This window comes from Macrotis lagotis, chromosome 1 (genome assembly GCF_037893015.1).
Source record: "Macrotis lagotis isolate mMagLag1 chromosome 1, bilby.v1.9.chrom.fasta, whole genome shotgun sequence".
Lineage (NCBI taxonomy): Eukaryota > Metazoa > Chordata > Mammalia > Peramelemorphia > Peramelidae > Macrotis > Macrotis lagotis.
The window spans coordinates 847,015,402-847,040,035 of NC_133658.1; the positions used below are offsets into that span (position 1 = coordinate 847,015,402).

General features: G+C 42.0%; 2 protein-coding genes across 3 annotated transcripts; both read left to right on the top strand.

The window, feature by feature from the left end:
- Positions 1–3,121: 3,121 nt before the first annotated feature.
- On the top strand, positions 3,122–9,329 carry LOC141508674 (gap junction beta-5 protein-like). Of its 2 annotated transcripts, XM_074217496.1 has the most exons (3): positions 3,122–3,284; positions 6,138–6,175; positions 7,543–9,329. In XM_074217496.1, the coding sequence occupies exon 3, from the start codon at positions 7,567–7,569 to the stop codon at positions 8,326–8,328; it is 762 nt and encodes a 253-aa protein (XP_074073597.1). In that variant the 5' UTR covers positions 3,122–3,284; positions 6,138–6,175; positions 7,543–7,566; the 3' UTR covers positions 8,329–9,329. The 2 variants fall into 2 exon arrangements, with proteins under 2 accessions (XP_074073597.1, XP_074073596.1); XM_074217495.1 differs by lacking the exon at positions 6,138–6,175.
- Positions 9,330–11,002: 1,673 nt separating this feature from the next.
- On the top strand, positions 11,003–15,907 carry GJB4 (gap junction protein beta 4). The gene is made up of 2 exons (XM_074190979.1): positions 11,003–11,312; positions 13,463–15,907. Exon 2 carries the CDS (start codon positions 13,515–13,517, stop codon positions 14,307–14,309), a length of 795 nt encoding a protein of 264 aa, XP_074047080.1. The 5' UTR covers positions 11,003–11,312; positions 13,463–13,514; the 3' UTR covers positions 14,310–15,907.
- Positions 15,908–24,634: the final 8,727 nt, after the last annotated feature.

Below are 24,634 nucleotides of genomic sequence, written 5' to 3' on the forward strand. Positions count from 1 at the left end.
AAGCAGCAAAAATTGGACATGCCAAAAGGCTATAAAACTGTACATTTCTTTTGATCCAGCAATACCCCTACTGGATCTATTTCTCAAAGAGATTTTTTTTAAAAAGGTAAAAGGACCAAATGTACAAAAAATATTATAGCAATTACTTTTGGGTTGGCAAAGAACTGGAAATTGAGGGGATGCCTTCACTTGGGGAATAGCTGAAGAAGTTGTTATATGAATGTAATAGAATAACATTGTTCTATAGGAAATTATGAGCAGGTGGACTTCAGAAAAAAACTAGATTTATATGAACTGATGCTGAATGAAGTGAGCCAAACCAGGAGAATATTGTACACAACAACAGCAACATTGTGTCATCAACTATGATAGACTTAGATCTTCTCAACAGTACTATGATCCAAAACAAGTCCAAAATTTCATGATGGAAAATACTAAACAGAGTAAGAACTATGGACTCTAAATGCAGATCAAAGCATACTGTTTTCACATTTTTTGTGTGTTTTTTTCCTTTTTCTTTCTCATAACTTTTTCCTTTTGTTCTGATTCTTTTTTTCATAACATGAGCAATGTAGACTATTTAACATAATTATAGATGTACAATCCATATCAGATTGCTTGCCCCCTTGGGAGGTGAGTGGGAAAGGAGAGAGGGGGAAAAAATCTTACAAAAATGAATATCGGGACGGCTAGGTGGCCTAGTGGATAAAGCACCAGTTCTGGAGTCAGGAGTACCTGGGTTCAAATCCAGTCTCAGACACTTAATAATTACCTAGCCCTGTGGCCTTGGGCAAGCCACTTAACCCCGTTTGCCTTGCAAAAAAAAAAAAAAACCCTAAAAATATGAATATTGGGGGCAGCTAGGTGGCGCAGTGGATAGAGCATCAGCCTTGGAGTCAGAAATACTTGAGTTCAAATCTGGCCTCAGACACTTAATAATTACCTATCCGTGTGGCCTTGGGCAAGTCACTTAACCCCATTGCCTTGAAAAATCTAAAAAAAAAAAAAAATGAATATGGAAGGGGCAGCAAGGTGGCGCAGTGGATTAAAGCATCGACTCTAGAGTCAGGAGGACCTGAGATCAATTCCAGCCTCAGACACTAGCTATGTGACCTTGGGCAAGTCACTTAACCCCATTGCCTTGCAAAAACAAAAAAAGAAAAAGAAAAAATGCATGTCAAAAACTAACTTTACATGTAATTAGAAAAAATAGAATACTATTAAGTCAACACAAACAAAAAAGAAACATTTACCTTTTACCAAGATAAGGTCAAAATGGATATATGACCTAAATATAAAGGGAGATATTACAAAAAGTTTGAAGAACATGGAAAATATTACATATTAGACTTATGGATAGGTGAATAATTTATGAACAAACAAAAGATAGAGAGTGTTGTGAGATGTAAAATGAATAATTGATTGCATTAAATTAAAAGGGGGTTGTACAAATAAAACAAATGCAGCCACAATCAGGAGAAAAGCAAAAAACTGGGCGGTGGGGTAGAGGGGGGAATTTCATAACCAGTTCTTCAGATAAAGATCTCATATCTAAAATATGTTAAGTTCTTTGTCAAATCTATAAGAATGCAAGTCATTTCCCAATTGATAAATGATCAAAGGATATGAAGAGGTAGCTTTCCAATGAAGAGACCAAAACAATTTATAGTTATAGGAAAAGATGTTCTAAATCATTATTGATTAGAGAAATGCAAATTAAAACAATTTTGAGATATAATTTTATACCTTTTAGATTGGGTAAAATGATAGAAGGGGAAAGTGACAAATGTTGTAGGGGATATAGAAAAATTGGAACCTTAATTTGAGCTAATTCAACCATTTTGGAGAGAGATTTGGAATTATGCCCAGCATTATTAAACCATTTATACCCTTTGACCCAGCAATGCCACTGTTTATGGAAAAGTATCTAGACATTCTAAAATAATTATAGCAGGTCTCTTTGTAGTGGTAAAGAACAAGGAATTGTAAGGATGTCCATCAATTGGGAAATGACTAAACAAATTGTGGTATATGTTCATGATGGAATATTACTCTGCTATAAGAAATCATAAGCTCGATGACTTTAGAAAAACATAGAGAGGGCTCCACAAAATAATGAACAGGGACAGTGACAGCAATATTGCTTTAAGAACAATTTTGAGCAACCAAGTCATTTTTTACTATTATAAATATGCAAATTATGTGTATTATATACATATTCTTCAAATGGAAATTTATTGTTTTATATTGAATCCTCTCTTATCACCTGCTATGTACATGGCAGTATTTTTTTTCTCATTTTGTATTCAAGTAATTTTTTTTAATTTACCCCCCCAAAAAAGGAAGAGACCTTTTTTTTTAATTGGCTCTATGAATTCATAGGGGGTTGTGGGGAGAATAGAAAATTCCCACTACTAGAATTTCTATTATAATTCTAGTCCAGGTGTCATTCCTCTTGGAGAAAAGAGTGTATAATCACAAAGTACTCCAGGGACTGATTGCCCCTCTCCCAAACCCTAGCTAGTGTTCCCAAGTTCTCCTCTTGACCCCAGAAGTGGTCCAGGGCTCTGACACCTGTGAGTCAAATTTAGACAGTACCTTACATACATACGTTACATGAACTAGAACTCAACACAATCCCCCAAGGTGCTATCTGACCCTAGAATTGGATAATGGCACTGTCCCCTCCTTCATTCCAGACACTATCTGTATCTTATTGCAGACTAAAATATAATTAACCTGGTTGTTTTCGACTGCCAAGTTTCATTTTGGATTCATATTACGTTTGCTGTCTGCTAAGACCCCCAGATCTTTTTCCCTTGAGCTATCATTTATCTGGGTATTCCCTAACATATTGGAGAGATTAACATCTGGTTCTCTCACCTCTATCTCTAAGCTCTTTCCCCAACTATCACTCTCCGCCCTAATTTTAAAATCTGATGGGCAGCAGAGATCTGACTCTGCCCCAGGCCTCCACTTGTCCTCAAGGGTTTCTCCTCCTGCTGCCTAAGCACCATAGGTACCAGCCCCAATTAGCAAGAGAGTAGATTCAACTAAGATTAAGGCTAAGGCTTTAAAAGTCAGTAGCCAATGGAAAGCAGAGCAATCTGAAGGGCCCCACCTCTGAGAGTCACACCCGAGCAGTCTCTTTCCCAAGAAAAATGATTTCTCTTTAACTGGAGATGAAGGTTAGCTACACTTTCTTTGGCCAGCTGCAGGGAGAGCAGCCCCTTAAGGATCTCTGGTGAAGGAGGAATCAGGCCAACGGCAGGCCAGCCCACCAGGTAAGTCTGTCCGTATCTCTCTATCTCCTAGATCCCCAACTCTCCAGGGCCCAGATTCAGATGTGAGATTCTGTGCAGCTGAAAACTTGAGAATTTCAGGGACTGATAGAGAGGACAGAGACAAAAAGGGGATCACCCAGTTCAGAACCAACCTGGTCTATGAGAAAATGGATCCTAAGACTCCTGATCTGTTTTACCTGGTGTGCTCCGCAAGGAGTGGCGGGCAGATGATGCCATCTGCCACGAGTGTCTCTAAGACCAAAATGGCTCAGAATGGAGCCCCTGCTGAAATATGCTCTCCAGCACCCCCCTCCTCAAATGCTACAGGGCCCAGGTCCTTCTCCAATCCCATGATGAGAACTAGTACAGAAGGGAGCTGGAATCCAAATGCCAGAGCTGGGTGGGACCTGTTCTGCCGGCTTAGCCTGGGCCTGCCCGGTGGAACCTCTTGCCTAGTTGTAGACTGCAGACTGTTTTGTTTTTTTCTCCAGGAAGCTGGGGTTCACTGAGCTGTGAGCCTGCAGGCATACCAGGGAGAAGGCAGAGCAGGGTCTCCTAGGGTGTTCCCTAAGCAAACCCACAAGGAATTGCCTTTCTCTTGGCTTCCCCTTCTTCCCGCCCCTCAGACGCTTTAACGAACTATAAACTAGAACTTTTTCATTCATAAAAGTAGTTGATACTTATATAGTCTTTTTATCTTATCTCATTTGATCCTCACAACACTCCTAGGAAGTAAATAGGTAAATGGTATTGTTATTCTCATTTTACAGATGAGGAAACAAGTTCATCAAGATTTTAAATGACTTTTCCAGAGTTCATCTAGGTAGAAGTGAAAGGTGTGAGGTAGGATTCAAACTCGGGTCTTCCCGGCAAAGCAGCACACCCATTCCATCTATCCCTCAAATCACAGACTGGTCCCAAACCCAGCTCTTCTCTGAGCTGCCACTCCATCCAAGGGACAATTTGGATTACTCAGCTTCACCTCTCACCTCTGCTCCTTTGCTTAGACATCCCAGAAGGCTTACTGGTAGAAAGGGCCATGGAAAAGAATTCAATTCAGTACAGCAGGAAAGTATAAAGTTTAGGAAAGATTTGTTCATGGGCTCCCCACTCCTCCCCCTCCCCACCCAAGGAGCTTATATTTTAGGTTGGGTGTGGATAATAATAGCCGGCACTTATATAGTTCATTAAAGTTTACAAAGCACTTTATTTCTCCTTGGAACCTCCCAAGAGGCAGCTAATTAAATCCTCATTTCAATAACTGAAGAAACCGTCTCAGAAAGGCTGAGATTAGCTTGGGGACTCATGGCTAATAAGTGTCAGAGTCAATATTTGAACCCACGTCATTCTGACTCTGGGCCCAGAACTCCAGCCTAAACATCATGCTATACCGTTATAAATGAGGATGGAGCTGGATCAGAATTTTAAGAACTTGCGATTTAGTCAAGACTTCTTCATTTTACAAGTGAGGAAACTGTACCCCCAGAAAAGTGACATCCTGGAGTGGAAAGAACATTGCATTCCAATTAATTTCAATTGTGTACCTATAGTGTGCAAAGTACTATATTGGGTCCCCCACAGTGACCAGAGTGCACTTGAACTGAGGAGGACCTGAGTTCAAATCCAATCTCACACATTTATTAGCTTTGTTACCATAGGCAGGTCATTTAACCTCTGTCTGCCTCAGTTTCCTCATCTATAGAATGAACTTGAGAAGGAAACGGCAAACCACTCCAATATCTTTGCCAAGAAAATCCTACATGGGGAAATAAAGATTCAGACACAACTGAAAAATGACTAAATAACAATAACCTCCCAAGGTTGATTCAAGGATCAAGTGAGGTGATATTTGTAAAACCCCTTGTTATATGAAGTGCATCTATTATTATCATCATCATCATCATCATCATTATTACAAAGACAAAAAAGGTAATCCCTGCCCTTTGGAAGCTTTCAGTTTACTGGGAAGGGGAGCACATTTCTCACACGTACATACAAAATTATTTCAAAATAATTTCATTGCTAACAACTGGGAGAAGCAGGAAGAACTTCATGAAAGAGGCAGCACCTGAACGGTGTTTTGAAGGAAGCTGAAGATTCTACAAGAAAGAAAGGAGAGGGGTGGCTAGGTGGTGCAGTGGATAAAACACTGGCTCTGGAGTCAGGAGTACCTGGGTTCAAATCCGGTCTCAGACATTTAATAATTACCTAGCTAGTTTTGCCTTGCAAAAACCTAAAAAAAAAAAAAATGGAGAAAGTGCATTCCAGACACAGCAATGATTTATACAGAGTCCAGTTCTGGAGTAGAGTGTCTGGGTTGTCCTGAGATTTCCTCTATAAAATAGGGAGAATCATACCTGTCAGTGCCCACTCCTCCTACAACTCCATGGGTTTTTGTGAGGGAAGTTCTTCACAATTCCAAAAGGATTGCAAACATGTTCCTTATTATTTAGAGATCTGCAGGAACAGAGAGGGAGTTTGGACCTGAGCTCTCTAACTGGAAACTCAGGACTATTGTTGTTTAGTCCTTTTGGTTATGTCTGACTCTTCATGGCTTGGTTTTTTTGGCAAAGTCACCAGAGGGGTTTGTCATTTCCTTCTTTAATTCAATCTAAGATGAGGAAATTGAGGCAAACAAGGTGAAGTAACTTGGCCAAGGTCACACAGTTAGAATGTGTCTGAGATCAGATTTGAACTCATGAAGTCTTCCTGATTTTTCTATTCAATTTGACATCTAGCTCCATTGTGGGTAATAATGAGTACAACAATTCCCTCCCTAGAAATTTAGGATTTATAAAGATTTGTGATTTTCCTCACTTTGTGAGGTAAGTAGTACAACTTTCCACTTTTCAGATGAGGGGAAAGGCTGAAAGAGAGGAGGAAGAGATCTGGTAAGTCTTCTATCCCTATAGGAAAGAAAAATTGAAAATATCATTGACATCCAGAGAAAGAACTATTTCCATTAAAAAATGTGTTTTATACTTTATTTTCTTTTATTACTCTTTCATGATTTTTTGCTCCCTTTTGCTCTGAACTTGACTACTATAGAAAGAAGCATCGTCATTTTAGGATTATAGACCTTAGAAGTCATTTAGTCCAACCCCCCAGAGAGAGAACCCACCCACAGAGTAAATGGCAGAGACAGGATTTGAACCAGGTCCCCTGAACTCTAAATTTCAGTCTCTATCTACTGTATCACATTGCTAGCTCCTTGATTGTTACCTGACCCTAAACTGGACTACATAATGAGTAGGGCAGTCTGAGCCAGAGCAAGCCTCTGAAGGTGAAGGGCAAATATGCTTCATTTTACACAGTAGGTAAGTTCCTTAATTGTACTTAACAATCATTGTATAAGTAATAAAATTATTTGAAGAAATCACATAGCAATTTTTTGCACTTTATTTTTTTATTTTTTTCCAATTACATGCAAAGATAGTTTTCAACATTCACAGTTTACAAGTTTGTGCATTTCACATTTTTCTACCCCCCCCCTCCACTCTTCCCATAACATTGAACAATCTGGTAAAAGTTGTACATATACATACAATCATATTTAACATAATTCCATATTAGTCATGTTGTGAAAGAGGAATTAGAACTAAGGGGGAAAAAACATGTGAAAGAAAGAAAAAACATAAAAGAAAATTTTAAAAGTGAACACAGTATGCTTTGCCCTACATTCAGACTCCATAGTGGTTTTTTTGCTTTGTTTTGTTTTTTTCTGGATGTATATGTCATTTTCCATAACAGGGTTGTTTTTGGCAATTATTTGAAAGTGAACACTCCTATGGTTCCCTATTTCTCTTTATCAGAATTTTCATCATTTGGGCTGGCTTTATTTAAGTAAAGTCCATCTGTATGGGGCATCCCCTCTCCCCTTCCTGGGATCTTGCCAAGAGATGATGCCTCTCCTAGAGCTGATAACACCCAGGCAGGTCTCTAATCAAAGTACTAACTACTCACATTAATTTGGACCTTCAAGGTTACAGAGAACTTTCATCACAATTACCTGAAAATAAGCAAGAAGTATATTATTGCCAGTTTTACAGGGACTCAAAGGGAATAAACGTTAGAGCTAGGATTGAAAGCTAGATCTTCTAACTCCAAATCCCCAACCCTTTCCCTCCACTGAGCTGCAGCTCTCATCCCCTTTCGAAAAGAGCAGGCAAATTCGCTCCAAGTCCCTGGTCTGGAAACCCATCTCCCCCTTCCTTAACCCAACTCATGCCTTCCCTGGTCCCATTTTGTCCCCCTGCAGCAGCAGTCAAGATATAGAGGGACAATGAATTGGGGATTTTTTGAGGATCTGCTGAGCGGTGTCAACCAGTATTCTACAGCTTTCGGCCGCATCTGGCTCTCTGTGGTCTTCATCTTCCGCCTGCTGGTCTACCTGGTGACAGCTGAGAAGGTGTGGAGCGATGACCACAAAGACTTTGACTGTAACACACGACAACCAGGCTGCTCCAATGTCTGCTTTGACCAATTCTTCCCCATCTCCCATATCCGCCTGTGGGCCTTGCAGCTCATCCTGGTCACCTGCCCCTCGTTGCTCGTGGTCATGCATGTGGCCTACCGGAAGGCCCGAGAGGAGAAACACCAGGAGAAGGTGGGTAAAGGCGGTGGGCTCCTCTACCCAAACCCAGGCAAGAAGCGTGGAGGGCTCTGGTGGACCTATGTCTGCAGTTTGTTCTTCAAGGCCGCTGTGGACTCAATATTCCTCTACGTCTTCTACCGCCTCTACCGAAACTACATGCTCCCGCATGTGATCCCTTGCAGTGAGGACCCCTGCCCCCATACTGTGGACTGCTTCATCTCCAGACCCACAGAGAAGAACATTTTCACACTCTTCATGGTGTCTACCGCCATCATCTGCATCTTGCTCAACTTGATAGAAATGGGTTATTTGATAAACAAGAGGTGCTGGGAGTGCCAGAGTAGTGAAAGAAGGGTAGTCAAGAAGGACCTGACCATGGATTCCAAGCCACCCCTTCTACCCTTTTCTCATGATTCCCCCCAAAACCATGTGAAGAAAACCATGGTTTAAAGAGTTACCTGGCCAAGAAGACCTCATGTACTGGTGGGCACTATGCAGTACTGGCCAGTTAATCAAAAAGGGAAGAGCCCTGAGAGAAGAGCAAGGACCAGACTGGTGTGAAGCCAAGGTGCCCTGCTTGCCTGCCATATATATTCCTTTCTGTGGGAGATCCTCACTGGTTTATCTGAGTCTAGAAATCCCTACAGTAAAGAATATTTCACACATAGGGAAAGGACGGTTGAACTGGGCAATGCAAAGCTTCCCATCAGGAAGTCCTGGGGGGGGGGGTCAAGCCTCCACCCCCATTGTCCATCCCATTACAGCGTTAGCCTACCGTGTAACATCTAAAGGAAAATAGCACTTGGGCTCACCCTTTCTGCCATTAAGGGATAGGAAAAATGCACCATTAAGTGTTCCCACAGGCTTCACAATCATATCTGCCATTATCCCCACAGAAGAGCCCCACCAGGACTCCCACAGTTTGTTCCCAGAAAGGGGGAATGGGGGAGCCAAACTTGAATCTGGCCACACTCCAACTGGAGTCTTTCCCATCTGCCTCCCCAAATACCTTATCTCCAATGGTGCAGGGCAAAGCAGATGCCTTAGTGCTCTGTGCTCCCCACCCCCAAGCTTCACCTGCCCCAGGGACAGTTAGTGGCCTGTCGGATCCTTCAGGTGCTGGCTGTTCCAGTGAATCATTGAATATCAGAGCCGGAAGGGAGCTGAAAGATAGTGGAGCCCAACCCTAGTCTTTACCGTTTCTCATATCTTTCCCCCACCCCCACATAAACCCCACAGACTTCCATAAGCCTGGTTAAAAGCAGGGTGGAAAGATGGACCTTCTAAGAGCTGCTGAGCCCCAGGATTCCTCAGTCACTGTTACTTTCCTAGTGATAAGATTTCAGCTTCTTCCTCTTCCCAATAAATATTACTTGAATTTGGAATGCAAAAATTTTTTTTAAAGTTAATTTTTGTTTATATGCAATTGAGGAAAAATGAAATTAAAATTAAATGCTAAAAATAAAGTAAAATATTACTTAATAGTTGGATTCATTGATCTGCTGAGATGTGTTTGAAGGGAAGGGATGAGGCAGTGGGTTGACTTGGATGGGGTAATGGAAGGGTATAAGCAAACCCTACCTTAAGCTACCCCCTGGAAGGAAAGGAGTTCTGAGCTAGAATCTGAAGCATACCCACAAAATTCCAGAACTCTAGAGTCAGAAGACTCTTTAGAGACCACATGGTCCAAGTCCCTCATTTTAGGGGTGAGGGAAATGAAGCTCAGATCAGAGAAAGGACTTGTCCAAGGACACTTAGCAAGTTAGGGCAGTCAAAGCCAGAATCCAGATATTTTGACTCCAATTCAAAGGATTCTTTCCAGTGCACTTTGAAACCTTTCCTCCTACACACCCTGTAACCCTAGTCTGAGAGGTTAGCCTTCTCCAATCTCTCCTCATTAAGATTGCTCACTTCATCTTGCTCAGCCCCAGATCCCCTTTCAAAACACCAAGACAGAAGTGAATCTTAAAATGCAATTTAGAGGGGCGGCTAAGTGGCGCAGTGGATAAAGCACCAGCCCTGGAGTCAAGAGTACCTGGGTTCAAATCAGGTCTCAGACACTTATTAATTACCTAGCTGTGTGGCCTTGGGCAAGCCACTTAACTCCATTTGCCTTGCAAAAAAAAAAAAAATGCAATTAAGACCCAACAGGAAAGGGTGAAAGTATACTTGAGAACTTTAGAATTGTTTGTGCAGCATGGGAGACACTGGCACAGGACCACCTAGCATGGTGTGCCCTCATCAGAGGGTGCTATTCTCTGTGAGCAAAGTACAATCGAAGTAGATGTGCAAGTTTAGAGAATCCACTCAGATTATTTGTTCTGAGCTCACATGGGTCTGATCAGTCACAGTCTAACACACTATAACTTGTCTCTATTATAGTGATGCCAGTTTGGTCATCTGATAATGAAGAACAAGAACCAACCAATCACTGTTATGAAGATGCCAAGTTGTGGGGAAACCTAGCCTTCTCCTCTAGGATACACTAGACTAAACCTGGTCTAATTCTCATGATGCAAGAGACAGCAATGCTCTTATAACATGTCTAGTGATTTGCTCAAGGTCATCCAGATTTTAACCAACACAGGGAGGTTTTGAACTCAGATCCCTAGATTCAGAGCAGGTCTCTTTCTTTTCTATCACACAATACTTGTCACTTTTGAACAGCCCCATTAACTGAGTTCATCACTGCCCCAGTTCCCAAATTTCCCTCAGCTAAGAAAATAGGTGAATTCCAATTCCCAGTAATGACAATGCCATTATAATTACAATAGTTCAAATTTAAGTATTGTTTTATGTTTACAAAGCACTTTCCACTCTGTGAGTGAAGTAATGAAAGTGTTAGTATCCACCTCCCTAGGATGGATTCTGAGCTCCGAGCTTGCCCAAGGTCATACAGCTAATACACATCAGAGTCGAAATGTCAGAACATTCTAACAGCTGAACAATATAAGAAAATGTGGGCCATTGGAATGCAGAGACGAGGCAGTGTTCTTGTTGATTGACTTGAATTCCCCTCTACCTGAGGAGGGACTTCCCTGCCCTGGTCCCCAGGGCAGAATCTAAAGTTAATAGAAACTGATAGACGGAAAACTACCTCTATTCCCCTTGGAGGCCCACAGCTTTGGGAAGTCCCCGCCCTTACCTGCCTCCCAGACAGCCTGGGAAGCAGGAGCGGAGCCCTAGTGTTTGCTCTGACTGAGTGCCCATGCTGCCTGCCCATCCACCCACTGCCCCGACAAGGTGTCTTGGCTCATTGGCCCCAGCTGCTCCGCCCAGAGGGTGATGTGACTGAGTGGGACAAAAGCTTGAAAAAGGCCCCTGGGTAGAGACAGGAGACTTCAGGGGTGGTTCTCCCTCCAGTTGCAGCTCCGGGTCTGGGCTCCGGCTCTTCGGGAAATGGGCCAGAGGAAAGCCTATCGGACTCAGAACAGGTGAGGCAGTCCAAAGTGGAGAAGGCAGATGACAGAAGTCGAAACCAGGGGCGGCGGGGGGAGGATTGGGACTAAGGGACTGGCGATGGTGAAGGGGAGCTTCACAAGGGCAGGGGCAAAATGGGCATGGATGGAGATGGGAGCAGAGGAGGAGGATCTGGAGCAGGGTAAACAGAGGAAAAGCCTCGGAGAACTTGGGCTTGTACTACCACAAGTCCGGGAGATAGCTGGCAAAGCTCAGCTCATTTAGAGAACAAAAAAGTTGGGTCTCGGCCCTTCCTCAAACATGCTTCCAAATCCTTGGGCCAGAGCCTTCAACTCCCCTTTCTCTGAAAATTCTGGGGATGGGATGGGATGGGATGAGATGAGAACAAAAGAGAGTTAAAATTTTAGAACAAGAACTCAGAAAATGGATCAAAGCCCTGGGTAGAAATTCTTGCCAAGGCAATGAGCAAACCCCAGCCAGATCAGCATAAAATCTTAGTATTTAGAAGAGGAAGAGACCTTTAAAATAATCGAGTTTACAGCCCTCGTTTTGTGCCTGAGGAAACTAAAATCTAGAGGCATGGGGGCTCCAAAGCAAACCACACAAGAAGGAAATGCTAGGGTCAAGGGAGGGTCTTGAGTAAAAATAAAGTAATAGGGAAAGAAATGAAGAAGAGCTTCTTCTCCCTCTTATCCCTCCCCTCCAGCCCAAAAGCAATTCCAGAGCCTAGTTCCCTAGTTTTGTTGTTATATCCAACGTCTTGACTGCAGAGATGAGGCAGTAATCTGGTTCATTGACTTGATTTCCCCTCTACCTGCAGAGGAACTTCCCTGCCCTGCGGCCCAAGGCAGAAATCTAAAGTTAACAGAAACTGATAGATGGAAAACCTACTCCTATTCCCTTTGGAGGCCCAAGGCTTTAGAAAGTCCCCACCCCTAGCTGCCTCCCTGACAGCCTGGTTAACAGGAGTGGAGCCCCAGTGTTTGCTCTGTCTGGGGCCCCATGTTGCCTCCTTCTCCAGTTCATTTTACAGATGGAGAAACTGAGGCAAGTAGGGTTAAACAACTTGCCCAGGTTTCACATAGCCATTATGTTTCTAAGACTGGAACCAAACTTAGAACATTGGCCCTGGAGCCAGGAAGACTATCCACTTTGTGCCCTGGCTGCCTAAAAAAAATTAAAAGTTGCGAATCGAATGAATTGAGTAAATAAAAAGAGTGATGGAAAAATTCGAGAATCCTTTTCCTTTCACCAGGGATGCACTAGGAGATTGTTGGGAGCGAGTGAGAGAGAAATCAATTTATTCTTTGTTCATGATCTTTGGATCATACAGAGTTCTTCTTTTGTATGTTATTGAACCCTTAGTCAAGGTGGTGAAACCTATGGCTTCCTCCTCAGAATCATGGAAGAATTGTTTGTTATTGTTTTGAATTCAGAATTTATAGAAATATTAAATATCATTTGGACTTGGTAGAAAATTAAGATATTAAGATACCATTTTCCCCCAGGTTCTTAAACCCCATGATATTTATCTCCTGGGGGGGGGGGGTTCTATGGATTCCAAGTTAAGAACTCCTACCTATATGAGTCTGGGTGCTTAGGGCCCTCAAAGAAAGTCAGAATATGGGAGTTAATCATTGGGGATGGGGGGGGGAAGAGATGTTAGGGGAGCAAGAACTGATTGTAAATGTTTATTAAACACCTGTTACATGCTAAGTACAGGAAACAATTATGAAAAAGAAAGACAGACCTTAGAACCTTCAAGGAGCTTACAGTCTAATGGAGGAGACAATACACTAAAAGGAAGGGGGAGGAATTTTTATAGTCATAAAAAGGGTCTAGGCGGCTAGGTGGCACAGTGGATAGAGCACCAGCCTTGGAGTCAGGAGTACCTGGATTCAAATCCGACCTCAGACACTTAATCATTACCTAGCCGTGTGGCCTTGGGCAAGCCACTTAACCCCATTGCCTTGAAAAAAATCTAAAAAAAAAATGGTCTAAAGGTGTCTGAAATTTCCCTGCCTTTGCTCGTCCTGTCTTCCTCAGTTGGGTGAACTGAGAGGTTGAGATATGAGATATTTTTATTATTCCTGCACTTGACTTGTTCAGGATATCCCACTAATTAGGAGTAAATGAGACTAAAGTATGGTTGTTTCCATGTTAGATGATTCAAGGGACAAGCATCTCCTGTGGCCTGTGTCGGTGACTTGGACAGCATGAACTGGGCGTTCCTCCAGGGCCTCCTGAGTGGGGTCAACAAGTATTCAACTATTCTTGGCCAAGTCTGGCTATCAGTAGTATTGATATTTCGAGTACTGGTGTTTGTAGTAGCAGCCGAGGAAGTGTGGGACGATGACCACAAGGATTTCGACTGCAATACTCGGCAGCCAGGTTGTGCCAACGTCTGCTATGACCACATCTTCCCCATCTCCCATGTCCGCCTGTGGGCGCTCCAGCTGATCCTGGTCACCTGCCCCTCGCTGCTCGTGGTCATGCATGTGGCCTATCGAGAGGAGCGGGAGCGGAGGCATCGGTTGAAGTACGGCCCCCAGGCCAGGCCTCTCTACAGCAACCCAGGAAAGAAGCGAGGAGGTCTCTGGTGGACCTACCTCTTGAGTCTAATATTCAAGGCTGGTGTGGATGCTGCATTCCTGCTCATCTTCCATCGCCTCTATACAAATTACGACATGCCCCGCGTGGTGCACTGCTCAGTGGACCCCTGTCCCAATGTGGTAGATTGTTTCATCTCCCGGCCCACAGAGAAGAAGATCTTCTCCTACTTCATGGTGGCCACAGCTGTTATCTGCATCCTGCTCAATCTAGGGGAGGTATCCTACCTGATATGCAAGAGATGTCAAGAGCTCCTCGGTCCACAGAACTCTAAGCATCAGCGGCACAGAAAGCGCGGCCATCATGGCCCCTTGGGGGCTCTGCAGGATGACTGTCCCCCTTATGCTCCCTCCCAGGCTTTGCCACAAAATGACTCCATCAGGGAGGTCACATTGCCTTGAAGTGTCTTATTTCAAGCAAGGATGGAAAGATAGGACAGTTATAGAAAAACTCTGGTTCTGGAGTTAGAACTGAATTCTTCAATAGGCTTTGGGCGAGTTGCCTCTCAGTCCTATGTTTTATCATCTATATAATAAGACTGAACTAGATTATGTCTAAGGTTCCTTCCAGCTCCATGATGTGATACTGACAGCATTACAAGTATCAAGGCAGGCAGGGTTGGATGGATGGATGAGAGACTGAACAATTACCCCTCCCTCTCTGGCCAGCTCCCTTCACCTGAGGAAATGGACCTTAAGTGAGAAGCAGCCCCCCAGGAAGAATAGGTAGGATAAAGACAGACCCTACACCAGCAACAAAGCCCATTCCTGGAAGGACATAGGGCCAAATAACCAAAATTTCAGCTTCTGTGCATTCTTCCCTTTCAGAACTCTACCCCCCATGTGCCCCAAGGGAGACATTACTGTTGGTGGGGGGGAATCCACAAAAAAGTGAAGCCTAACTCAGGAGCTGGGTTGGGACCTTACGTATATGCACACCTACAAAAGGAGAGAAATCTGAATAAAAGCATTTTTATAAAGTACTTGGTAAGCAGCACTGGTTGTGAAAACCAAATCAATGATACTTAAAGTAATTAACCCCTATCATTCAGGGGTAAACTCCTGGGAATAGAGGGAAGGAAAAAAGATGAGGTGAATATAACTTCCTACAATTAAAGTTGTCCACTTTAGAAAAAGGCTGCTATTGGAAGCAATGGGTTCTCCCACAAACACACAATGGATGTATTCAAGTAGACTGGATGAGGAACTACTTGCTGGGAAGGGGCTCCATTCAGGGTCACTTTGGACTAGATTGCCTCTGAGTTCCTTCTAGCTCAATGTCCCTTTTCTACTCTTGTTTTGGAGAGATGTCATGGTCCTGAGGCACCCTTTGACCAAGGTGTGCCCCTCTCAGATCAGCAAAGGACGGAGAAGGTTGAGGGATATCCCAACAGATAGGGGACAGGTCCTAAATGACTTCCTAGGCTTTGGCCAGAAATCAGAGTTTAAAGAGTAGAAAATCTGGAAAAGACAGACAGGTGGACACCACACACCCACAGCCCCTTCCCACTGCCCAGCTCATTACCCATCACGGGTCAGGACTTGCCTCACCACAGATGACTCAGCCTTGAGTATGGAACCATACTTGGGGAACCACAGAATTGGAAGGAGAGGAAAAGAAGCAGGTCACATTTTGAGATCAGAGAATTATGACTCCCTGTGGTTTGTTATTTATTTTCTTCAGTTGGGGTGGGGTATGAAGGGAGATGGCAAGGAAAGAGTTCAATGAAAAATGAGAACAGAAGGAATCTCAAACAGGACAGCTTTGAAAGTTTCCCATTGGGTTAATTATATAAATTAAAAGAAAAGGGGGCAGCTAGGTGGCATAGTGGATAAAGCACCGGCCCTGGAGTCAGGAGTATCTGGGTTCAAATCTGATCTCAGACACTTAATAATTACCTAGCTGTGTGGCCTTGGGCAAGCCACTTAACCCCATTTGCCTTACAAAAAAAAAGCCTAAAAAAATTCTATATAATAGAAATGAGTTTTTAATGTTTAGTTTTCTTCCATTCCTTAATATATGTAAAAATACTCATTTTGTTTGGTTTTTATTAATTCTGAATTATTTAAAAATAAAATGGAAATAAAAAGAAAAAATTCTTTTTTATTGTTCAAAAACAGCTATATAGATTGGGATGGAGGGGAGAATGGAGGGGAAGGAGCCTAGGGAAAGGCGGTTTGGAATAGATCAATAGCATCAGACATCTAATGACTTGTCCAGAACTGAGCTGCTCCAACCCCAAACAATGAGCATTGCTGGGTCCTGGTCCAAGAAACCCCTCATGGACAAAATCTCGGAGTTGGAAAGTACCTCCAAGACATCTAGTTTAATTCATACTTTAAAAGGAATCACCCTACACCATCCCCAACAAATGGTCATCCAGGCTCCATTAAAGACATTATATGATAGAGAACTCACTACCTCATTCCACTTATTAAAAATTTTAATGCTTTTCCCCTAAAATTTCTTTGAATTTTTACCACCACCACTATCCCCTTATCTAGTAATTATAACAATATCAATGTCATATTTATAATGATTTTTAATGTATAAAGGGCTGTCCATCAAAAACAACTGGCAAGGCAGGTTATATATATGTATGTATGTATATATACATATATATATATGTAGTGTTACCCCCATTCTTCTTAGGATGAAACTGAGAGGGAATTGACAATCCCCATCATATATATGCCTCTTCTCCATTTGGGAAGTTAGGGAAATACCTCCACTACAAACCTGGGCTCATTCCCTCTTTACTTTATGTATAATAGAGTTATTTAGACCAATTTCCCACCCCATTCCCAACATACATGTACATACCTGGAGCTCCAGGGAAGATATTTGCTTTTATTTAAAAGAGAAAAAAGTTATATTGATGTATTTTGTTTTTAGGGTACTTAAATTTTCCCCAGTATCTTTCCCTTCCTAAAGAGTCCCTTTTCTAACAAGGAATTTTTTTAAAAGGGCGAAGGGGTGCAGATCAGCAAAACCAATCAATATATCAAAAACAAAATCTGACAGTATGTGCAATGCTACTCTCCTATAGACACCCAACTCTGCAAAGGAATGGCAGAAGTATCTTCTCAGATCTCTTCTCAGGGGCCACCCTTCAATTTTGAAACTTGCAAATCTCCTTTTTCATTGTGGTGTGATGGTTGTTCTGTCCATTCACAATGCTAAAGTCAGCTTCTATTGTTTTTTTGGCTCTGCTTATTTTCCTGCAAAAGTTCATATAAATCTTGTCCACCATGATTCTCTGTGTCCACATGTTCATTAGATGTTTCCTTTAAGCTTAAGAGCACTTTTCAATGGATATCTGCCCCTCCTGAAAGAGGCACCAGGCTTAGCTACTCTCTTTCTGGCCCAAGTCGAGTGTCCTGAGGCACTGGGGAAAGATACTGACCCTGCCTGGCATCTCCTACCTGAAAATATTCCTAGGAATCCCAAGGGTCCAGGGCGACCAGATGGGCCCAGGCTCTTTGTCCCAAGCTAAAGTGACAGAGCCTCCCAACTCAAAACACTAGATAGAAATTCAACTCCCATACAACTGCAGATGGCTGAATCAGGAAGCTGCCCCAATTTCACACCCACTGATTACAAGCACACCCACCCCCAGATGGTTTCTTCAAGCCTCCTATATAAGGCACACCTGTGCCCCTGCAAGGGTGTGGCCAGGGCTGATTTATTCCCAATTATGCTAGGACCAAGGCTGAGAAGAGAAGGCTAATTTACAGAAGGGCAAACACCAATCCTGGGTCATTCGACCCTGAATGGCCATCCCGCAACCTGTGGGTCATATGTGGCCCTCAAAACCCATTTGTGCATTATTATTATTATTACATTTTATAATTTACTCATTAGTAATTGAGATTACATTGTAGTCATAAATAAATATTAAATTCTATATGCAACCCGGACAAGTTTCTGTTGGGCAATGTGGCCCTGAAGAGCTAAAAGTTTCGATACCCATGCTCTGGGACACGGACTCATAATGACCTTGGATTCTTCCCTAAGAACGGATTCTTTGTGGGTTACCTGCTGTGGCTTCACCTCCTTCATTATGAGGGAAAAGGGAGTGTAGTCAGGGATGTGAAATTTGACCTAAGTCAAACTTTTGGGAAGTCAATCAATCTTCTCCCCCCCCCCCCCATTTACCTGGTTTCCTTTCTAAACCAAACACAAATGTCTTTGGACCAATTTTCCTCAACTTTGTCCATAGAATGGCCCCTCTACTCCCACAGATAACTGAAGGCTGCCCACATTTGGGTGGGGGACATCCCTGACCACTACTCAAGCTTTTCCTGCCCTATTCATGTTCACCGCCAACCCTTACTCTTGTTGTTTGTCTTTCATTTTCAAAGATCAGTTACCCAGTATCCTTCCCCTGCAGATCAGCAAAACCAATCAATAATCAAAAACAAAATCTGACCAATATGTGCAATACTACACTCCCATGGACCCCACCTCTGCAAGGGAATGGCCGAAGTATCTTCTCCCATCTCTTCTCAGGGGCCACCCTTCTATTTTGTAACTTGCAAACCTCCTTTTTCATTGTGGTCTAGGAAAACAGGGTGGAGGAAGGTAAAGGAAGGATGGGAAGGGTAGATGAGAAATCATGGTGTAGAGTGGGGGGAATATACCATATTCAGAGTCAAGTTTTTCCATTTAACCCCTACATAGAAGACTTTTCTCCTTTCTTATTTCAATCCTATTTGATTCAAAAAAAGCATTTCTTAAGCACCTGATATGTTTAAGACACTGTTAGGTTTTGGGGATACAAAGCCAAAAACAAACAAACAAATCCTTGCCTTATTGTATTAGGCTGATACAAATAATAAGATAAATAACTGCAAGATAATTTGAGAGAGGCTGAACACACTCTAGGGGGGTTCGATTATCTTCCTGGAGGAAGTGAACCATCAACTGAACCTTGAAGGATCATGTGAATTCTTATAGAACTGAAGAGGAGGTGAAGTCCAAGGAGGATTCAGCACTCTGTGCAAAGTCATCAAGGCAGGACATGAGATGCCCAGTACTTGGTCAGTCTGTCAGTCGGTCTGTTTGTCTGGCTGTCTGTGCAAAGGAATAAGTAGGAGTAGGTCAGCTTGGTTAAAATACACAGTGTATAAATGGGAGGCAGAAATAGTATGAATGGGCAGATATTGTGAAGGGCCTTAATTACCAGGCAGAGGGATTTCTGTTTGAGCCTATTTAGGTAGCTGTGGATTAGGGAAGGGAGAAATTAGAAGCAAGGAGACCAATTAGAAGGCTGTTGCAAGAATCCAAATGAGAGATAATGGAGGGCTTGAAGTAGGGTGGTGGTCATGTGAGAAACAGGATGACAGGTTCATCAATTTAGATCTGCAAGAGACTTCCCAGGATCATCTAGTCCAACCTCTGTATTTTACAGAAGAAGAAACTGAGGCCATAAGAGGCTAAGTGACTTGCCAAAGGTCATTTGCGTAATAGCAAAAATGTTTACTGAGTATCTAGTTGTTCTAGGTGCTGAAGACAGAAAAAGAAGCAAAAGACAATCCTTTCCCTCAAGGGGGCTTATTTACTAATAAAGTGACAGAACTAGGATTTGGACAGAGGGCCTTTGACTACAGCTGTGTATCACTGCTTCATGCTGCTTCTCACCAGAAATACAGGGGATGTAGATGGCTCCACAACAAGATATCACAGCTCCCCATACATTCAGTGAAGCATTGAGGATACTCTGAAGTTTCAAATTCAGGTCACTGAGAGGATGGGCAGAAGTAAGACGGATGGGAGGGTGGCCAAATCTCAGAAAGATAATGAGTTTCATGTAAAATGAGGGTGTTGGACTAAATGGTCTCTAAGCTCTCCCAGCTCCAAATTTCTCCTATCCACCTCCCTATGCCCAAGGCATAACTGGGCTAACCAGGGCCCAGTTTCACACATGGAACATGAGAAACTGGCTATACCCACCCACCCACCTGCCCAGAAGTAGAGGGCCACACCTGGACATTCCTTTCCAGAAAATTAAGGAGAGATTAAACAGGTAGAAGGAGGACTGAGCAAGAGAAGTAGAAGTAATTGAAGGAGAAAAATATACAGGGGAGTTAAGAAAGGTCAAGAGAAAAGAAGACTACAAAAAGGTCATTCCAATTCAGAGATTAAGAGGTGACCTTTGAGTAGTTTTCAGGAGAGTGGTGGAGGCAGCAATCAAAATGCAAAAAATGGAAGGGATGGCCACGTACTGAGAATATGAAGGGTAGAATGGTCTTGAAATAGGAGCTAGAAGAAACCTGAGTACCATTCATATGAATCAGAGAAGGAGTCACTAGATAGGGATTGAAGGGATGTGTGTGTGTGTGTGTGTGTGTGTGTGTGTGTGTGTGTGTGTGTGTGAATGAAAGACAGACAAATAAATTGACAGACTGACAGAGACTGAGAAACAAAAACAGAGAGGGAGAAACAAAGGGAAAGAAGGACATAGAGATGGGAAAGGAGAGAGGCAGATACAGAAAAAGACACAGAGAAGGAAAAGGAGATAGGAGGGGGAAAGAAAGGGAGAGACTGGAGAGAAAAGGACCAAAGCACCAATAGGGGAACAAGGAAAAGGGCTATCTTACCCACAAAGACTGAAGTAAAGAGAAGATCGGTAAAAATGTAAAGTTTTGAAGACTAAAAAGAGGTAGATGAGAGAGGTCATGATATATAACCCAAATATTCGTAATAAAATAAGAGGAAAGGTTACTTTTCTAAAAACAGCATTGGGAAGGGACAAGAAACTAGATGTGGTGATAATCCCCTATCTTGGGGAAGCTAGGGCTAGTGGATGACCTGAGCTTGAGAGTTCTGAGTAGCTAAACCAATCAATCAAGTACTCATACTAAGTCTGGCACCAGTAATGTGAGCCCCCAATAACAGGAAGCACTGGATTCCTTAAAGAAGAGCAAGCCAGAGGTCATTTAGGTGGCACAGTGAATAGAGCACCAGCCCTGGAGTCAGGAGGACCTGAGTTCAAATCCAGCCTCAGACACTTAATAATTGCCTAGTCATGTGACCTTGGGCAAGTCACTTAACCCCATTGCTTTAAATTTTAAAAAATTAAAATAAAAAAGAAACCAGCTCAGAGTACAAACAAGTCAAAGCTCCCATGCTCATCAGTAGTGAGATCAGTCTGTGAGTGGCCACTATACTTATAAACTGGGAAAGATGGGATGACCCAGTCACAATCTTTTATTTGAAAAACAAAAGATGAGACAGGAATAGAGTTAGAGACTTAGGGAGGAGAGGAGAAAATCCAGAACAGTTACTAATGAAAGTTTGATTGGGAATTCATCGGGGATAAAGGAATTGCCACACAGTTGAGGACACAGTTGCGATGGCTTCAACTATCAGTTGTGACTTTCAACAAAGGTCAATAATTTCCTTGGGCATCAGAGAGGGTGAATGGTAGAAAATGACCCAAGGTTAAGGATTGACATAATTCCTAAATAGCAGAAAATCAGATCAAAGGATTTGAGGGTAGAAGTCAATGCTATGTTGAAATGTTTGATTATGGGTCAAAATTATGAAGGGAAGGAAATATGAGACATGTCCCAGGAAAAGGACAGGGGAAACAGAGATATTAAACAAGAAGTGGAAGTCACTATAAGGATGAAAACAAATTTAGAAAGATTAAGGAAGTGGGAGAGGCAGGAGATGGGAGTAGAAGGGCAGGAGATGGTGATCAGAAAGAAAAATATCAGATTCTAGATCATGAAGGTGGAACAGTTTTAAGCGATAATGAGGCCCAAGGAGTGTCATCTCTGTAGATGGCTATGGTAGAGTGAAACAGATCTTACTGGTCTTCTGGAAGATGATGAACTGGGATAATAATTACATTAGAAGGGCCTTCCCTGATAGGATCTAGGTTCCTGCAGAATATGAATTGTTTTTACTGTTTGTCTTTGTGGCATGTAGAAAAATGTGTTGAAAAAATAATTGTTGATTGTTTGATTGATTGATTAGAAGGATCATCAATATAAATTTTAAAGTCACCCAGAATTCATTGGGCAATAACAACAGAAGGACAAGTATAAAAGGGATTCAAGAATGAAAAACAATGACTTTAAACTATTGGATCAAGAATGAAGGGGAGGGCTGCTAGGTGGTGCAGTGGATAGAGCCCTGGGGTCAGGAGGACCTGAGTTCAAATCCGGCCTCAGACACTTAATAATTACCTAGCTGTGTGGCCTTGGGCAAGCCCCATTTGCCTAGCAAAAACCTAAAAAAAAAAAATAATAAAAAGAATGAAGGGGGGAAAAATGAGGCCAAAAGAGAGTTGAGGATCTGGGTCACAGGAAAGAATGAGGAACTATGAACCAGGATAAGGATTAGGAAGTGGGAGGCAGTGGGAGAAAAGAAAGGCCTGGAGATTTTTATCAGAGAGAGAGTTTTTAAAATTATGAATAATGATGATGAAACAATTTTAGGTAATAATGACACATAAAGTGTAATCCCTTCTGTAGGTGGTTGAGGAAAAGTAAAAACCAAGATTGTGGGTGTTGAGGAGGCTGGTGAATCAGGAATTGGGGGTCTTTATTGCCAATATGGCTTTTAAAATAACCCAAGATTTGGGCAGGGATTGGGGTTCAGTGGAAGATAAGTAATCTGAATGCCAATTAATGATAGAATTTCACCACGTGGTATGATTGATATGGTCAGATAACATGACTTCTAAAAAGAGTTCTGACTTGCCATCGGAAGACCTAAGTTAAAATCCTGGCTCTTTTGAGTACTACCTATATGACCCTTAGCAAGTCCTTAACCATAAACTTCCTGGGCTTCAGTTTCTTCAACTGAAAAAATAAATGAGGGGGTTGGGTTAGATGATTTCTAAGGTTATGTACAGTTTTAGACCTACAACCCCCTAATAGTTTCAGAGACAGAACTGGATGGTGGTGGTGATGGGGAACAAAAGCAGGGATATGTCAACACCTCAGGGCACAGAAAGGAGAAGGAAGATGGTTAGTATAGAAATAGTGAGAAGGAATGATGGTCCTTCAAGTTGAGAAAGTCAGATTTCCTTGAGAAGTAGAAGGTAGAAGGAATGTCAGGGGAAAAGATGTAAGAATGAGGAGGGTTACTGAAGATTCCTAAGAGAAGCCAAAAATCAACACTAGGGTTGAGTTGATGGGGTTGGGATGTGGGTCTGGTCTTCACCCTTCAAAGACAGGTTTTCTGAATCCCAGGCATTAGATGAACAGGAGGAGGAATATACTTTCCCTAGACTACAGGATGGAGAGGGGAGGAGCACAGAAAAAGAAGATTAAACCAGCCCAGGGTACTAAGTAGAATGCCAGTGTGAAGAGGACTCTGAAAATGCATGGGATTGTGCATTTATTTGTAAATCTTTTTTTTCAACATCTTTATTGCTATCTCTTGTTGTCCAATTACTTTTTTTCCCAAGTGCTTCCTTCTCCCTCTCCCGTCCAACAACCCAACACTTGTATTAAAGAAGGAAAAAATTGAGAGGCAGAGGCAGTTAAACAAAACTAAGCAATACATTTAACAAGTCCTACAGAATATGAAATGTTCCAAACCCATAGTCCCCCACCTATGTTAAAAAAGTCAGATTAAGTGCATAACATGCAGAAGAAAAGGAGCATAATACTCTAATGTTCTGTGGGCCCAAAGACCCCAGCTATTGGACTAATGACTCACTATTTGGGGGAAAAAAGGGTGCTGGAAAAAATGGAAAACAGACTAACAAATTCAGTAATCTAATAGAGACCAACATCTTAAACTATAAATCAAGATAAGATCTAAATGGATACACGGCATAGACATAAAGGATGATATTATTAGCAAATTAAAAGAACAAGAAAGAAATTATCTTTAACATATTATGTTTAGGGGCAGTTAGGTGGCACAGTGGATAGAGCACAGGCCCTGGAGTCTGGAGGACCTGAGTTCAAATCTAGATTCAGACACTTAATAACTGCCTAGCTGTGTGATTTTGGGCAAGTCTATAAACCCCATTGCCATAAATAAAAATTTATTTAAAAATATATTACAGTTGGGGCAGCTAGGTGGCACAGTGGATAGAGCACCGGCCCTGGAGTCAGGAGTACCTGAGTTCAAATCTGCCCTCAGACACTTAATAATTACCTAACTGTGTGGCCTTGGGCAAGACACTTAACCCCATTGCCTAGCAAAAAACAAAACAAAACAAAACAAAACAAATATATATATATATATATATATATATATTATATATATTATGACTAATGGAAGCATTTATGATAAAGCAGAAATGAGAAGATCATAGAAGATAAAACAGACCATTTTAATTATATAAAATTTTAATTTTTTTGCAGAAACAAAACGAATGCAGTTAAGATAAGTTAACCAGAAAAAAACTTTGCAGCAAGTTTCTCTAATAAAGGTCTTATTTTCAAGACATTAATGAACTAATTCAAATTTATAAGAACAAAAGCTGTCCCCAATAGTTATATAAATGATCAAGGCATGAACAACAGAAAATTTTCAAAGAAAGAAAGCTAAGCTATCAACAAACACACGAAAAATGCTAACCACTAATAATAATGCAAATTACTAGTAATTAGAAAAATGCAAATTGAAGCATTTCTGACATTCTACCTCAGGATCATCAGATTGGCAGAGATGATGAAAAATGGATAATGACAAATGTTTGAAGGGCTGAGGAAAAACAAATACATTAATGCACCACTGGTGGAACTGTGAA

Excerpts from the sequence above, each read along its gene's own strand:
- GJB4 (XM_074190979.1), top strand. The coding sequence starts at position 13,515 with ATGAACTGGGCGTTCCTCCAGGGCCTCCTGAGTGGGGTCAACAAGTAT.
- LOC141508674 (XM_074217496.1), top strand. The coding sequence starts at position 7,567 with ATGAATTGGGGATTTTTTGAGGATCTGCTGAGCGGTGTCAACCAGTAT.